General features: G+C 46.2%; 1 protein-coding gene across 1 annotated transcript; it reads left to right on the top strand.

The window, feature by feature from the left end:
• The first annotated feature begins 246 nt into the window (after positions 1-246).
• LOC126509855 (olfactory receptor 13C7) lies at positions 247-1,206 on the top strand. Its single transcript, XM_050156019.1, has one exon. The coding sequence runs from the start codon at positions 247-249 to the stop codon at positions 1,204-1,206; it is 960 nt and encodes a 319-aa protein (XP_050011976.1).
• The last annotated feature ends 16,698 nt before the right edge of the window (positions 1,207-17,904 follow it).

The following is a 17,904-nucleotide window of genomic DNA, read 5'->3' as shown; positions in this document are numbered from 1 at the left end:
CCCACTTTCTGAGTTGTGCTCTGCAGGAAGGATAATGCAACTCAACTTGTTACTAAGTTAGGAAGTTAAATATCTATCCCCATTTATTTCCTAGATGTGAATAACTCCACAGAGATGCCAGGGCTGTCAGGATGTCTCCAGCAGCTTGGCAGAGTGAGGCTTTTGCTCGGTTGTCCAGGAGCGTTTGGAGTAAGCGAACGTTGATGCTGATTTCTGAGTTCCTGCAGGTTTCAGAACTGATGTACCATGGACAGATCCAATGAGACCTTCCCTGTGACCCGCTTCATTCTCCTGGGCCTCTCCGCCCACCCAAAGCTGGAGAAAACCTTCTTCCTGCTCATCCTGCTGATGTACCTGGTGATCCTGCTGGGCAACGGGGTCCTCATCCTGGTGACCATCCTCGACGCCCGCCTGCACACGCCCATGTACTTCTTCCTGGGGAACCTCTCCTTCCTGGACATCTGCTACACCACCTCCTCGGTCCCCCTCATTCTCGACAGCTTCCTGACCCCCAGGAAGAGCATCTCCTTCTCAGCCTGTTCCGTGCAGATGTTTCTCTCCTTTGCCATGGGAGCCACGGAGTGTGTGCTCCTGAGTATGATGGCGTTTGATCGCTATGTGGCCATCTGCAACCCCCTTAGGTACCCTGTGGTCATGAGCAAGGCTGCCTATGTGCCCATGGCTGCCGGCTCCTGGGCAGGTGGTATCACCAACTCTATAGTGCAGACATCTTTGGCAATGCGACTGCCCTTCTGTGGGGACAATGTCATCAATCACTTCACCTGTGAGATCCTGGCTGTCCTGAAACTGGCCTGTGCCGACATCACCATCAATGTCATCAGCATGGTTGTAGCCAACATGATCTTCCTGGCAATCCCAGTACTCTTCATCTTTGTCTCCTACGTCTTCATCCTTGTGACCATCCTGAGGATCCCCTCCGCTGAGGGGAGGAGGAAGGCCTTCTCCACCTGCTCTGCCCACCTCACTGTGGTCATCGTCTTCTATGGGACCATTCTCTTCATGTACGGGAAGCCCAAGTCCAAGGACCCCCTGGGGGCAGACAAGCAGGACCTTGCAGACAAGCTCATCTCCCTCTTCTATGGGGTGGTGACCCCCATGCTGAACCCCATCATCTACAGCCTGAGGAACAAGGATGTGAGGGCTGCTGTGAGGAACCTGGTGACTCAGAAGCCCATAACTGAGTGACTATCACTGAATCCAGGCTGCCAGAATGTAGGACTTCCAAAGTCCTCACTGTGCTTATAAAAGGAGCGATTCAGTGTAGAGCAGTGACTTCCCCAAGGTCCAGTCAGGACCCCAGGACTGACACTAAAAATGAACCTGCTTTTCTGTCAGTGTTTCATAAGCAGTAGAAGCTTCTATTTAACAGGCTGGAAGGAAAAGCCTTTACATCTCTGGAGATGCTGGCTGGCTGGCTGGCGGCTTCGTGCTCAACCTCAGTGTCATCACAGCTCAACTCTTTCAAGACCAGAAGCTGCTGCACCTCTCTGGAAAGACATCGGCATGAACCATTAGGAAACAGATGCAGAACCTGGTTCTTGCTGTCCTCCACTTGCGATGCGAGGAACTGCTGACTGTGGTGTGTGCTTTGGTATTATCCATGTGCTTTGGTTTTGTTCAGTGTTTGTGTTTGACATGAAAAGGGCCAGCTAGATGGCTCAGTGGGTAGAGGTGCTTGTGTGTAAGCCTGAGGACCTGAACTTGGGCCCTGGACCCCTCTGAGAACAGAAAATCAGCGCCCAAAAGTTGTCCTCCAACTTTCTGAGGCATGCTGTGGTATGTGTGTACCTGCACACACACACACACACACACACATATAATAAGTAAACAATTTTATAAAAGATAAGCTTGCAAAATATCATGCATGCTACCACAGTGACCAATGGCACCATTCTGGAAATACTTCTTAGCACTAGGAAAAGGAGTTTGTCCCTCAGTGATAGGACTTGTCTGTGAGGGAAAACTTATATATATCACATACATATAAAGTAGGGGAAAGAAAATGGCTATAATAATCCTCAGATCAGCCTAGCATTTTCCCCCACTGGCTCCGGCACAGGAGTGGTGGACTGTGGTTTGCAGGTTTGGACACATGCATGGTCAGTGGCAGTCCCAACAGCAGTAAAGGCTGGGTACCACAACAACCAGGGCATATTTGATAGTTAAAAAGAGAGGACTCTCCTTTAGCTCACTTAAAAATTACTGTAGCTTTATTCAAAGTCAGGCCAGACTCCGGCCTGCTCAGTCCGCCACAGCTCCTTGGTTCTGAGACGATCTCACTCTTCCACATCAGTCTCATTCTCTGGTGGGATCTTTGTGGCTCTTGTCATCTGTGGGGTTTCTGTTTCCAGACTCACTCATGGGAAAAAAAACCTTTGGTTCCCACAGCCATAGAACAAATGTCTGTGGTTCAGGGATTTGCTGTGGGGTGTTTTTCTGTATGCTGTGAATTCATGTTGCTCTCACTGGTTGATAAATAGATCTGCTTTGGCCTGAGGCAAGGCAGGATAGAGCCAGGCAAGAAATTCAAGAAGAGATACAGGAGAATAAGGGTGAAGTCTGGGAACACCAGTCAGCCCCTGAAGAAACAAGACACGTAGAAAATGAGGTAGCAAGCCAGAAACCACATGGCAAAGCATAGATAAGAAATGCAGGTTAATTTAAATGTAAGAGCTAGCTAATAATAAGCCTGAGTCATCGGCCAAGCATTTTATTAATAATACTGAGTCTCTGAGTGATTATTTGAGAACTGGAACCTCTGATTATAGGGATTGGTCTGATGGTACTCATTTGAGTCCCAAACCAAACATAGCAGCAGACGAGAACCTGACTGCCTAGTAGGGCTAGCCTCTGGTGCTGAAGATGGGGCCAGTCTCATCGGAACCCTCTGGATGCTGTCATAAGGGTAAACTTGTAGTTAGGGACCACAGTGGAGAGGTCAAGGGACTTGAGAGGGCAGTGGAGGATTCCACAAAAGGTCTAGTTTAGGAAGTTCTGGCTAACTCTTCCTGCTGTATGGAAATCCTAGGAAAGATAGATGGCTCCTGACTGATATTCTGATATTGAAGATCCTATCAGCCTGCTCATGGGAATTCCATTAAAGAAAAGAAATGAATGGATTTTTTTGTGCACAGTTGTTTTTTTTTCTTTTTCTTTTTTTTTTGGGGGGGGGGGGGGCTGACTCTTGCCACACAGCCATGGGATGGATGTCCTGAAACTCAATACGTAAACCAGGCTGGCTTTGTTTCTTTTCCATTTCCCTTTGCTACGTTCCCCCCAATCTGTTTTTATTTTAGGGATCTCAAATGTATTTGGGGGGTTTTCTTAGTCCTTTACTGAGTGAGTTGTGGCATAAATTGAAATAAGCAAACAGAGCCACAAATAAGAACCAAGGAAGCAGATGGGCAGAGAGAAAGTGAAGGAACACACATGGCAGAGAAGCAGGAAGGGAAGTGAGGGGAGAAAGAACCAGATGGAGCAGGGAGGTGCCCGACTGAGGAGTATCAGGGAATGGAGGGGGACGAATGAGAACGGAAAACAATGATTCAAATTACAGGATGGACGATACCACGACAAAACCCATCACCTTGTATGCTAACCTAAAAAATTAACTTGAAAAGTTGGTGTGGTGGCACACACGGATAATCCCAGAACTCAAGAGGAGGGGCAGGAGGATCAGGAGTTTAAGGCCACTGCCAGCTACAAAGCAAGTCAGAGATTTTGTCTCAAAAAACCAAAATGAGCAAAACCCACAACGAAACAAGTGAAGGCAGGAAGAACGGCTCACGTCTGTAATCCAAGCTCTGAAAGGGCTGAGGCGAGAGGATTACTAGGAATGTGGGGCCAGCCTGGTCTAGATAGTAGGTGATAGGCTATCCTGGGCTACAGTTTGAGATCCTGCCTCCCAAAAGAAAGAAAAGGGAAGAGAAGGGATCCAAAGCCGTGAGCTCAGTAAATCTCTGTAAAAAGCACTCAGCCTCGTGTAGTTCATTATAGCAATGGGAAATTGACTGAGACACCTGGTGTGGATCCAGGCCTGGGATTGGGACTGTGTGAAAGTCATCTTCCAGTAGGACAGTCCCTAAAGCATCCCTGACCTAAGTTGCCTGCCCAGTTCCTCCTCCCCTGGATTTACCACAGGTATTCTATGTCATGTGCAGGTGACAGCAATTGTATCTAAGTACAAATTTATTTTTAATTTTTTCTAATTCATTACTATTATTGTTTGTGTGTATACATGCTATGACATCTGTGGAGGTCAAAGGACATCTCTGTGGAATTGGTTCTCTCCCTCCATCTTTATGTGGGCTCTGGGTTTAGGCTTTCTTGGCACGCACCTTCAACCACCCTCTCTGGTTCCCAAGAACACACTTTGGTGAGCAATGTTATGGGCACCTGAATTCATGTCAGCAGCTGCTCTGCAGCTATCTGCTGTGCCCGATCCAGATGGCAGCAGAGGCTCTGCTCAGGTGGAGTTGCTTATCATACACTAAACTATGGGCAAAGACGAGGACCTCATGTAGACTTTCCAAGGGGAGACACGAAAGAGAAAGCCAAGCGTACTGAAATTGTCACTTGTCCTTGGATATGGGATCTACTGGAGCTTCCTTCCTGCCCTGACCTGAGCTTCACTATGTGGTTCAAGTATTTGATTCAGGCTGTCCCTACATAGCCCTGGCTGTCCTGGAGCTCTCTATGTAGACCAGGCTTGCCTTGAACTCACAGAGATCCATCTACCTCTGCCTCCCAAGGTGTGAGCCACCATGCCCAGCAGGCACAGGGTAAGCTTTGAGATGAGAACCTGGTTTTTAGAGTTTGTTGAACTAGCATAATCCTAACCACCTTACCACTGAGAGGTGGGCTGGGGCCTCTACAAAGGCGAGGAAAGTGGTCCTAATTCAGACCACTCACTAAGGGAGGTGGGGGGTGGGGGAGGCTGGGGCTCTTTGCTGGTGTCTTTGCATAGCTGCAGTTCTTTCTCTGCCTCATTCCTGCCTGTTTTCAGGCTCCGCTCCTACTGACTTGCTGTATTAAGACAAAGCCTTGGAAATAGTTCCTTTCTCCTGGCTTAATTGACTAGTAAAAACTGTGTGTGTTAAATGTATTACGGCAGAGAATAGTTTTCTCCCTAGTATATCCAGCAGGGTTACAGGAGTGAGTCCTAGGAAGGCAGCCCCCCGCCCCCATGATATACTTTCCTTCTTCCGAATCCATACCTCCTAGAGTAGTCCCCAGGAGTACAGTTGGGAGTCCTGACTCAAGAGAGAACATTCCTCTCTTCTCAAATACGCTTCATAAAACCCTCTAATGCGTTGGGCTTCCTTACTCCTTTGTTTTCCTTGGAGATCTATTCAGAAACGTTGCTGCACTGTATGGTCACTCTCTTTTTAATCCGAGACTATCAGCATTCTACGTGAACAGAAGAGCCTCTGCTGCCATTTAGATTTGGACACAGTCGCTCCTGGGATGCAGCTGCTGGACAACACAGACATACCTTTTCAGATGTCTGTGATTAGATCTGGAGATTTGCTCACAGAAGTTGGGCTCAGGGACCAGCAAGATGACTCCCCTCTCCACCCTGGCAGCCTGAGCACAAGGTTAACTTCTGCACAGTCTTAACTTCCCCAGGCAGCTTGAGACTTACAGCTCACATGCCCTTCAAGTTCATCCACATTGCCCAAATGACAGGGCGTCCACCTTTTTGATGGCTTAGTAGTATTCCACTGGGTGTATACACCACCTTTTCTTCAACCATTCATCTTGGCTATTGTGGATAAAGTTACCATGAGGAGTAAGTGCTGGTTTTGCATTCCTTGGCAATCTCCTCAGAAGTGCTGCTTGGCTATTCTCTTTTTAACCTGAGGAACTGTCACAAGTTTTGCACAATGACAATTCTAATTTAGCATTCCTCCAATAGCTACCAATCGGATAGAAAGGAGAATCGTAACTGCCCGCTTCACTTCTGTTGCTGTGGCGGGACACCATGACCATGGCAACTCATATAAAGGGGAAAAAAACATTTAATTGGGGTGGCTTACAGTTTAGAGGTTTAGCCCATTATCTTCATGGCCAGATATGGTGCTGGAGAAGGAGCTGAGAGTCCTACATCTTGTTCAGGCAACAGGAAGTGAACTGTGTCACTGAGCACAGCTTGAGCATAGGAAACTTCAATGCCCACCTACACAGTGATTCACTTCCTCCAATAAGGCCACGCCTATTCCAACAAGGCCACACCTCTTAATAGTGCACTCTTTACGGGGGCCATGTTCTTTCAAACCACCCCACCTCCCCAATATATTTTTAAATTCTTATAGTCTGAGCGTATATTTTTTAGATTTCAACAGCCTCAGCTCCAATGAGACTGTATAATCCAAATGTATTCTTAATCAAGAACAGAAAAAGAGAGAGACAGAGAGATCTTGTTCAAGTGATTGTTTCTAGAGATGAAAGAGAAAAACAAAACAGACTGAGGGGTAAGTTATTCAACAGTCAGGAGCCTCAGCCAGGGCGAGCCATTGACTCAGGCCATCAGGATGCCCAGGGTACTCCCTGGGAACCAGAGCTGGTCCCACATGTTCCCCACTAAGGCTGATGCTTGGCTCCCTTAGAGGCTAAGTCCAGGGCGGCGCGTGCTGAGCAGCCCATTAACGGTCCAAATTGAGTGTACATCACTGCTTCCAGCTCTCCCGAGGAAAAGAGAGAGCTAGCTCTTCAAAGAGCAACTGGGATCTGGCAGAGGTAGCCAGGCTGCCTGCCCGTGTAAGGAACTCTCAGCCAGACAGCTGCCCTCCTGGTCTCTCCAACAGTGTTTCTACTCTGAGCTCTTGACAGTCTCTAGGGGCCTCACTTTCTTTGTAAAATGAAGAGTGGGCTGCTATCCCTCTCACTCACAGTGCAGGGGAGAATATGGAGACTATCGGCACGGGAAGAATTGACGAGGGCGACCTGCCACTCTTTGATTAGGGTTTCCTGTGCAACCTCCGCCATTCATTTCCCAGAAGTTCAAGGGTACATTAACACGAATTCCCTGATGATTACAAAGAGCCCTGAGTGCCTGATGGCTCTAACTAAGGGTTGCCTGCTGCAAACCTGCCATCTGGTGGGCAGTTTAAAAGTTGCGGGCCGGGAATCCGGCAAGTTCCTTTTATCTGCATCTCAAATTCTGAAGACCTTGTGAAAAGGCAGATTGGTCTCAGCGGCTCTGAAGTGGGTGGGTCCAAGATTCTACATTTCCAGTTAGTGTCCGGTTGGCGCCCATCCTGCTCACCTGCAGCACTCAGAGTGTGATGGAGAGAGGCAGGGAAGACACTTCTAGGGGGAAGCTGTGTTGTTTGGGGCCTCCTGTGGTCCTTTACTTACTTTTGGAAAGATCCACCGTCTTTCTGCACTCACCAGGACTGCACTGGTCCACACTGCCACATAATACCTCTCTCGCCAGGCTGGTTTACGTTTCTCAAATCGTGTTTCCAATAGCTTTCCCCGCTCAGTAAATGAATGGGTTGTGTTCATTCTTGCAGATGGGCAGTTCCTGCCTCAAATAAAACATGTATGGGGAGACACCAGGAGTTTGGATCCATGGCCTGATCACTTCCTATGAATATCTTCAGACTAATGTTCATGGTTTCTTTGGAAAGTTTGACTCCTGGAAAGGTCCAAGGGCTTGGGAAGATAGGGGGATGGCTCAGTGCGTGTATTAAGATACTAACACACTACCATAGGCTTTCTGAGACTGAAAGATGGTTTCATCATTGATGCCGCTGCTGTTTGTATTTGTTTTGGTTTGGTTTATGGGTTTTTGAGACAGGGTCTCATGTGGGTCTAGGCTACCTTCACTATGTAGCTGAGGCTGGCCTTGAACTACTGAATCCCCTAATACCTCCTCACAAATGTCAGTCCACGAGCCAGTCCTGAGCCATTGTCCTGTACTGCCTTGCATTGTATGAATCATAAAATTTCTAATATATTCTTGTGATTCCCCCTACTCCCGCTTCTGACTCCTGGCCCAGCCTTGGTGTTTCCTTGTCCCTCCCCACACTGCTGCCAATGCGTAGTACGGTGTTCTCCTCTTGGGAAATTAAGTAATTAAAAAGCATCTGTCAAAGCCTTGGCATTTATGTGTCATCACCAAGGTGCTGCCGTAAATTAAAATACCCAGTTTTGCTGACATGAGTGCTCACTCAGCAGAAATGACCATGCGTGTTCTCACACATTCTCATGAACAAAGGCTCAGAGAACTGTTAGTCATAATGGCCACGGCTAAAAATAACAAATGCCCATAGGTGTGTCCAAAGAAACTAGGCATGGTTGTGAACTCTGTACCCCTAGCATCTAGGAGACTGAGCGTAGACAGGAGGATCATGAGTTTTAAGCCAGCCTGGACTAGAGTGAGAGTCCTTCTCAAAAAACAAACTGGAGACTGGTGAGATGGCCCAGTGGGCAAAGACACTTGATGCCAAGCCTGACGACCTGAATTCAATCCCTGAAACCCGCATGGAAGAAAGGGAGAAACAACTCTTACAAGTTGTTGTTATACTTCCATAGGGGCGCACCATTACACACACACACACACACACACACACACACACACACACACACACACACACAGAGAGAGAGAGAGAGAGAGAGAGAGAGAGAGAGAGAGATTTCAAAGTTGGAATACCCATGCAGTAGAATGCTACTTAGCAAAACAACTGTTGATTGAATGACTGAGGTTTCTGTCCTGCCCGGTTCCCGCAGTTCCAAATCACACAGAGGTCTACATTAACTATAAACTGATTTGCCCATTAGCTCAGGCTTCTTATTAACTCATAACTTACACTAGCCCATTATTCTTGTCTATGTTAGCCACGTAGGTCATTCGTATATGTGATCCTAATGGGTCTTAAGAAATAAGTATACAAAACCAAGATATGAAACACTCCTGCCACGGAACAAGCAAGATGTGACTGCCTCGCTGAAAAAGGTACTGAGCCACGTGGAGGCTAAATCAGGGAGAGTATAATGCTTTCTGGGCCAGCTTGGGCTACAATGGGGCCAACGTGAGCTAGACCCTGTCTCAAAAAGAATTTAAGACTGCCCCAGAGTATAACTTAAGATGTGTACTTGTGATCTCAGCACTAAGGAGGTGGAGGCGAAGGATCAGGTGTTCAAGACCAGCCTCAGTTGCAGATCAAGTTTGAGGCTTTGGTTATATGAGACACTATCTCCAAAATTTCCAAAACCTTCCCAGAAAAAAGGGGACAGAGAGACTGACCAGAGATCTGGTAGGAAGAAACTCAGCAAAAACTACTCTAAACCCTAAGATGCAGGCTCACAAATGTAATGAGCCAAAGAATTTCTTTTTTGGAAAAAAAAAAAGTTTTAAGGGCAGGAGAGATGGCTCAGTGACTAGGAGCACTGGCCGCCCTTCCAGAGTGCTGGGCTTCAGTTCCCAGCACCCACGTGGTAGCCCACAACTCTTTACAACTCCCGTCCCAAAAGATTCTATATCTCTCTGACCTCTTCGTCACTAGGCACACATGTGATGCACAGATATACATGTAGGCAAAACACTTATACACATGGGTAAATATCTAATGTAATTTTAAGGTTTATTTCATTGTTTAATTATACGTATGTCTGTTGTATATGTGTCTGCACGTAAGTGCAAGTACACATGGAGGCCAGAAGAAGGCAACGCGTCCCCTGGAGCGAGAGTTGCAGGCAGTCGGGAGCCACTGTGCCGGTGCTGGGAAACAAACTCGGGTCTTCAGCAAGAGCAGTGTCTTAGGGTTACCACTGCTATGAGGAAACACTATGACCGAAAGCAGCTTGGGGGAGGAAAGGGTCTGTTTGCTGTTATGTCCTCCATCACAATCCGTGGAGAGAAGGCAAGTCAAGAGCTCAAACTTGAGCAGGAACCAGAAGGCAGGAGCTGATGCAGGGGTCACAAAGAGGTGCTGCTTACAGGCTTGTTCCTCCTGTTTTCTTATTTTAGGGGCTGGAGAGACAGCACCCAGAACCACCAGCCTCAGGGTGGTACCACCCACAGTGCACTAGGCCCTCCCTCATCTGTCTTTAATTAGGAAAATGTCCTTTAAGCTTGCCTATAGCTTGATCTTATGGAAGCATTTTCCCAACTGAGGCTCTCTCCTCTCAGATGGCTCTAGCTTGCATCAAGTTGACATAAAAACTAGCCAGTACAAGTAGGGACCCCTCTTAACCACTGAGCTATCTCCCCAGACCCCAGAGAATTTCTTAACTGTTCATCTCCTAGGTTCTACCCTTCAAAGATTTGAATTCTGTGACCTGAGGGAAGATGAGTCTATGTCTGGCCTGAACATTTCTGTGTTTATTTATTCATTTATTTATTTTTCTGGTTCTGGGAGTGGAATTCAAGCCTCATACAGACACGAGGTAGATATTCTAGTGTTAAACTACATTGTAGTCCTAGCGTGTGGTGCTTTAATTTCTTCCTGAGACTACTGACCCGCACAAGTTACCAGTGAGGAGAGGGGAATAATAAAAATCTTTGGGAGCTTAACTGTGTCAGATGCTTCTCACCAGATTTAAATTTATTTACAAAGTATCAGTTACTGGACCACGAGAGTTTCAAAGTTTTGTAAAGTCACAACTGGCTGTGGAGGTGGGGGGGGGTCAGGAGTTCAAAGTCATCTTTTAGCTTCATAGTGAGTTTAGAACAGCCTGGGCTCTGTGAGATACTGTCAGGGGAGAAAAGGGAAAGAAAAAAACTAGAAAAAAGGTTTTGTGGGGGCTGGAGAGATGGCTCAGTGGTTAAGAGCATTGTCTGCTCTTTCAAAGGTCCTGAGTTCGATTCCCAGCAACCACATGGTGGCTCACAACCATCTGTAATGGGGTCTGGTGCCCTCTTCTGGCCTGCAGGCATACACACAGATGGAATATTGTATACATAATAAATAAATATTTAAAAAAGTTTTGTGTTGTCAGTGATATCAATACCAGAAATAAACTAAAAAAATGTAATGATGTAATATACAGGACAGATTGAGATTAATGACATAAAGAGACACACTTCTTAGTATAGTAAAACAGCAATGGTATCTGATTGGATGGTTTGCCTTTGGACCGTTCATCACACCGTATGTTGATATCTGTGAGTTCGAAGCTGAAGGATCAAGTTCCAGGCCAGTCTGGGCTTTATAGTGAGACTATGTCTCAGACTCTCGCCTGGTTGTGGATTCTTTGCTAATAAAATAAAATCACTTCTTTTTTCCAGTACTGGAAATGGAACCAAGGGTTGCATGCTAGGCAGATTCTCTAATACTGAGCTACACCCTCAGCCCTAAAGCTGCTTTAAAATGTGTTTAAAGGTCAGGTACACGCCTCTAATCCCAGCACTCAGAGGTAGGCTGATATCTGCGAGTTTGAGACCAGCCTAGTCTACATAGTAAGTTCCAGAACAGCCAGGACTGAATAATGAGACCCTGTCTCAAAAAAAACAAAAACAAAAACAAGAAACAACCCCCCAAATCAACAACAAAATGTTTGTAACTACGTGTTGTTTGTGGAGGGAGGTGGAGACGTGTGCAGTGAGTGCAGATGCCTGGAGGAGCCAGCAGAGGGCAGCAGATACCCTGGAGCTGGAGTTACAGGCAGTTGTAAGACACATGAAATGAGGGCCAGGTCCAAATTAGGCTCTCAACTACTGAATCCTTTCCCAGCCCCCCAAAAATGTTAGAATGTTGTAAAAATGAATAAGCAAAGGGAGTATATGACAAGGAAATGTCCAGGTGTATGTGCTCATGTCTTTGGAGAGTTGTTTGGAGGCTGGCAGAATAGTGTCCGGGCACCTCAGGTCGGAGAGTGAATTCTATAACATTGTGTTGGATATCGTGGGGGACAGACTTTTCTGGGAGTTCACTAGAAGAACCCACAGGCCTCAGTTTTGCTGGTTCTGCTCCAAGGCAACAGGCAGGCTTTGTTCTCCAAGGCCACAGCCCCGGTTATTAAACTAACAGCAAGCATGATGCGCAACGGGAAAATACCGTGCCTGGCTGGGAAGCTGCTCCCTAGCAACGCGTTAGTTGGTACGCTCTGATCTTCAGTGGGTAAACATTTCAACGCGCGTTAGATGGTGCGCTCTGATCTTCAGTGGGTAAACATTTGCCTCTGCACATGCCGTTCCCACCGGCTGATTGAAACTTAACCTCAGTTCAGGAAAATCCTAATTCAGTCAAGGCCATCCTCCATCTACTCCAGTTTCGAGAGAAATGCACAGAGCCAAACACATCTGGTCCTCAGCTGTTCCTGTCAGCCCCTGTTGACACCTGCATTCTCATCTGGTTTCCAGTTGGTCACAACAGCTCTTAGGCTCCCCTCCTTCTGAACTGGAGGTCTCTCAGAATCTTGGCTTGCTAAACTTTTACGTTGCTATTAGTGAGGGGCATATAAAACACCCATCTGCTCTTCTGTGGGGAGCAAGGAAAGTCATACACTGGGTGCTGCTCCCATTCAATGTCCTCAGGCACTGGGTGGAGAGAGATTTCCTAAGCTCCGACACTTCCTTGAGTTCCACGTGGAAAATGAGGCCCAGATCCCCTTCGTAGGGCTTCTGTGCCCCACCTGGTAGATCCCTCCCTCACAAGCAAACCCTTTTCTCCTCTGGACTTCTCACACGCCAGAGGACTCTCATCACTGAAGACCAAGAAGACTGTGAAGGGCTGTGTCTGACTGTTCCCAGCATTCTCCCACACAGCGTCATTGTTGTGCACGTATGTCATGCCCTCAGTCTGGAACAGTATAACGTGGGCCATGAGGAATTAAAATTGATCCAAGAAATCCTAAACTAGAAGTGAGGAAAGTCGGAGGAACGGCTACCCTCAGGGAAGATTTCTCAGTTTTTGTAATTGCCTCACAGTAAAATCTAAATGTTTTTTTTTCACCTGGCTTTTGTTTCACCGTGTGTGTCTGTGTGTGTGTGTCCATGGACGTGAGTTTCCCACAAAGGCCAGAAGAGGGCATTGGATGTTCTGCACATGGTGGGGAGGAGCTAGGACCTCTCTCTCTAGTTCTGACCAAAACTGTGATCCGTTTCCTTTCACCAAGAAGCAGCAGGAGAACCGTGCAAAGAACCCAAGCTAGAGTCGCGTGGAGAAATTAAGCAAAGGCACAAGCAAGATGTGGCTGGAGTGTGTGAGTGAATCAGAAGGACAGTGAGACATGAGGGCAGAGAGCTGAGGAAGCCAGATTAGGGAGAGCCTGTGATAATACATCTGAGCCTTGTATGCTCAGTGCGGTGGGAAGGCTTTGGAAAGTTCTAGAGAAGAAAAGCCAGGCTTCTTAAAAGGGTCACTATAATTGCTTTATTGAAAAGAGACCACAGAGGTTATTGGATGAAATAAAGGTGAATTAAGATGCTACTTCAACAGTCTGTGCAAGGCGGAATGGTGGACTAGGGCCATGGCACCAGGTTGCGAGGGGGGGGGGGAGTTGAGTGACTTCCAGCATTTCTGAAGAAATGTCAGACATATTCTGTGTGGTTCCTACCATCTTATAATTAGTCAGTCATTTCATCCTTATCCATCAGTTTGATTATGATTTCTAGGGTGAACTTTCTTTGAATTTGTTCTTCTTAGGGTGCCTTTGGGGAGTGTCAGGTACCAGTCTCCTGGTCGCTTTCTGCTCTCAATCCTCTCCTCTCTCCTGGAATCCAACTACGCACACATCAGACGCTGAACGACCCACTTCCTTTCTTCTATCTTCCCTCTACCTCCTGTTCTTGGGACTGAATAATGTTTAGTGATTTGGCTTTGAGTTATTTTTATCATTTCCAATGTGTAGAATGTCAAATTCACAGGCTGCGCATTATGTACAGGTTTAGGCTGTCCATTTGGTTCTATTTCCAGTTTCCATTTTTCCTGCTGCCGTGACAAGCCATGTCCTAGGAGTGGGGACCAGGCTTTTATGGAGTTTGTCCTAGGTCTATTGTAAAGTAAAAAATGTATTAGTCATGAAGAGATTAGAAATCGCAATCAATTATCGAGATGAAAAGCAGCCACTCGAAATCCTTGCCAGGATTATCCAGATGTTGGAATTAGCAGAATTGAACTTGAAAGCACGTGTCACACACACATTTAATCACATAAAAGGCAAGTGTGGCGACACTGGTGGAACAGATGTGTGATCTCAGGAGATCCTCAAGCAACTTAACTTCATGCCAGAAAAAGAAGAGTACATTTCTCACAGCACACACACACACACACACACACACACACACACACTTAGCACTCCAAACACGAAATTCATGTGTATGTCATACAACCAAAATCTATCCAGTATGTAAAGAAAAAGGAAAATATTACTCATAACTAAAAAATCAACATAAATATACACAGAGATGATAGAATTATCAAACAAGGACATTAAATAGCCATTATAAAATAATGTTATAAAAAATATAAAAGGGGGGCATGAATATCATGAGTAGGAGAATAGAGACATAGAAAAACACAAAGAGAATTTCTATTCTTGAAAAATGTAAGGGACTGGGGCATTCTGGACGCTAAGGCAGGAGGATTTCGAGTTCGATGCCAGCCTGAGCTACAAAGGGAGACCTGTCTCAGAAGGAAATAAAAAAGAAGGATAGACTCACAAGGAAAATACACCACAAAACCGTTAACCAAAAGATTTGTGGGAGGGGCTGGGGACACTGCACTGTGGCACAGCACCTGCTGAGCACGTGTGAGCCCCAGGTTCAGTCCTAAAAACAGTGTTGGGGGGGGAGACTTAATGAGTTTTCTTTAGCTAAAATACAGAGCAATGGCTCTTTGCCTCAGAACAATCAATTACCAGTGGTTACATCCTTTTAAAGAACCATATTGATCTCCAATCATCAATCATTTCTTTTTTTTTTTTTTTTTTTTTTGGTTTTCTGAGACAGGGTTTCTCTGTGGTTTTGGAGCCTGTCCTGGAACTAGCTCTTGTAGACCAGGCTGGTCTCGAACTCACAGAGATCCGCCTGCCTCTGCCTCCCAAGTGCTGGGATTAAAGGCGTGCGCCACCATCGCCCGGCTCATCAATCATTTCTAAGCGAAACATTACACCAGCAATGTCGGACAGAAATACAGTGGGGGCTCCACAGTGAACCACGTAGTTTTTCTAATAGCTACTGTGTAGAGTTAAAAGGAATAGTGGTGGATAAACGTACATCTGTCAAAGCACACAGACAGCACAGTCCCGATAGTAAATCCTATTGGTGTAGCAGTGCAGATATGTTCACTGCCCTAGATAGACCGCTGTGGAGGACGTTGGTAATAGCTAAGGCTGTGCAGATTAAAGGCAGGAGACATGGACTTTCTGTGCCTTCCATTCAACTTTGCTATGAGCCTAAAACTATCCTAAAAAGTAAAGCCTGCAAAATTCAAGATGTCATTGTTTTTTACTGCTGAGTAGTACTCTAATGTGTATATATTCCACACTTTCTTTATCCATTCTTCCATTGAGGGGCATCTAGGTTGTTTTCAGGTTCTGGCTATTACAAATAATGCTGCTATGAACATAGTTGAACAAATGCTTTTTTAGTATGGTTGGGCATCTCTTGGGTATATTCCCAAGAGTGGTATTGCTGGATCCTGAGGTAGGTTGATTCCCAATTTCCCGAGAAACCTCCAAAGTGGTTGCACAAGTTTGCATTCCCACCAGCAATGGATGAGTGTTCCCCTTACTCCACATTCTCCCCAGCATAGGCTATCATTGGTGTTTTTGATTTTAGCCATTCTGACAAGTGTAAGATGGTAGCTCAAAGTTGTTTTGATTTGCATTTCCCTGATTGCTAAGGAAGTTGAACATGACCTTAAGTGTCTTTTGGCCATTTGAACTTCTTCTGTTGAGAATTCTCTGTTCAGTTCAGTACTCCATTTTTTAATTGGGTTAATTAGAATTTTAATGTCAGTACTACTCAGTGGTAAAAAACAATGACATCTTGAATTTTGCATGGACTCTAGTCATAAACAAAGGACATTAAGCCTATAGTTCACAAGCCTAGAGAAGCCAAATAACAAGGTGAACCCAAAGAAAAACATATATAGATCCTTCTGGAAATTGGAAGCAAACAAGATTGCCTGGCAAAAGTTGGGAGCATGGGGGTGGGGGTAGGGGTGAAGATGAATTTGGGGGAAGGGGAGAGGGGGAGAGAGAAGGAAGAAGGGAAAGACTGGGGAGAGCTTGGGGGAGTGGGAGGGTGGAGAAGGAGGAAGGGCAGAAATAGGAGCAGGGAAGAAGATATTTACATTAAGGGAGCCATTTAGGGTTGGCAAGAGACTTGGTTCTAGAGGGGATCCCAGGTGTCCATGGGGATGTCCCCAGCTAGGTCCTTGAGCAGCAGAGGAGAGGGTGCCTGAACTGGCCTTGCCCCACTATCATGCTGATGATTATCTCAAATATCAACCATAAAATCTTTGTCCAGTGACGAATGGAGATAGAGATAGAGACCCTCATCAGAGCAATGGACTGAGCTTCCAAGGTCCAGTTGAAGAGCAGAAGGAGGGAGAAGATGAGCAAGGAAGTCAGGACCAGGAGGGGTTCGTCCACCCACTGAGACAGAGTGCCTGATCTAATGGGAGCACACCAAATCCAGCTGGACCGGGACTGAACGAGCATGTGATCAAACCGGACTCTCTGAATATGGCTGCCAATGGATGCAGACTGAGAAGCCATCGATAATGGGACCTGTTTCTACTGCATGTACTGGCTTTTTGGGACCCTAGTCTATTTGGATGCAAACCTTCCTAGGCCTGGATGGGGGGTGGGGAAGCTTGGACTTCCCACAGGGCAGGGTACCCTGCACTCTTAAGGAGGAAGTGGGAGGGAGGAGGATGAGTGGGGGAGCAGGAGGGGAATGGGAGGGGAGGAAGTGTAAATTTTTGAAAAAAAAATTAAAAGAAGTGAATGCAAAAAAGAAATAAAACCTTAGTTGAAAGGGGAAGAGGGTGGGCTAGCAATGACGCATACAGTGCTCATGTATAAAAGCCTCCAAAAGTGTTCTAAAAGGGAAAGTCTATTGTTAAAAAGAAGTGCAAAGTGGTCAGGGCAGGGTGGGAAATAAGTTCAGCCAGTCAGTCCCACGGCCCAAATTAAGTTCTCTCAGTTTCAGAGTGCCCACTTTATTCACTGTGCCAGGTACTGTCTCAGACATTCGAAATACACTACAAAGCTGGGGGCCTATAATTTCAGCACTTGATCAGGAAATCAAGACCAGCCTTGGCTTCATAGTAAGTTCAAGGTCAGCCTGAGCTTTATGCGACCCTGTCTCCAAAATACATAATTAATTAAATAAACATAAATAAACAAACACAGTATGTTCGTTAATCTTATTAAGAAGGTCAGAGTGGGGGAGACTAGGAGCCTCAGAAGTAAAATGTCCTCACCCACAGACATAGGGCTAGTCGGGAGTAGTGCGCAATCTGAACGCAGTGGGGCATCAAGATCTTGCTCTTTCCTCTAGAGTCATTGCTACCATCTGATCACTGCGGTTAGTGCCCTGGACAGAGGAAAGTGGAAACAAGCAATTGGCTTCACTTCTGAACAAGGTAACTCTAAAATGGATCTATCTGATCAAGGGTGGGACAGTCAGAAAGAGCAGAGGCGCTCTTTCCCAGTGAATTAACTTTTGATTAGTAGACCCTCTGGAACATTCTCCATAGTAGATGCTTAGAGTGGCACGGGAAGATCCATCTCCAAAAACTATGAATTTCCAGACTTTCCAGGTCTAGCCATAAGAGTTGTCCTGCCCTTTTCTCTGGGTGGAAAGATATTAACAGTGCGTGAACTGGCACAGTGGGGCCACCCTGTGATTTTGTAGCCTTTCAGCAGAGCCCTTTGACTTTGAGGGGAGGCCAGCTGACACACTCCTTCTTCAGGACGAGG

The sequence above is a fragment of the Alexandromys fortis genome, unplaced genomic scaffold, assembly GCF_014885135.2.
Source record: "Alexandromys fortis isolate MF-2015 unplaced genomic scaffold, M_Fortis_MF-2015_v1.1 scaffold_92, whole genome shotgun sequence".
Taxonomy (NCBI): Eukaryota; Metazoa; Chordata; class Mammalia; order Rodentia; family Cricetidae; genus Alexandromys; species Alexandromys fortis.
This window is presented reverse-complemented; position numbering and strand designations above follow the sequence as displayed.

Excerpts from the sequence above, each read along its gene's own strand:
- LOC126509855 (XM_050156019.1), top strand. The coding sequence starts at position 247 with ATGGACAGATCCAATGAGACCTTCCCTGTGACCCGCTTCATTCTCCTG.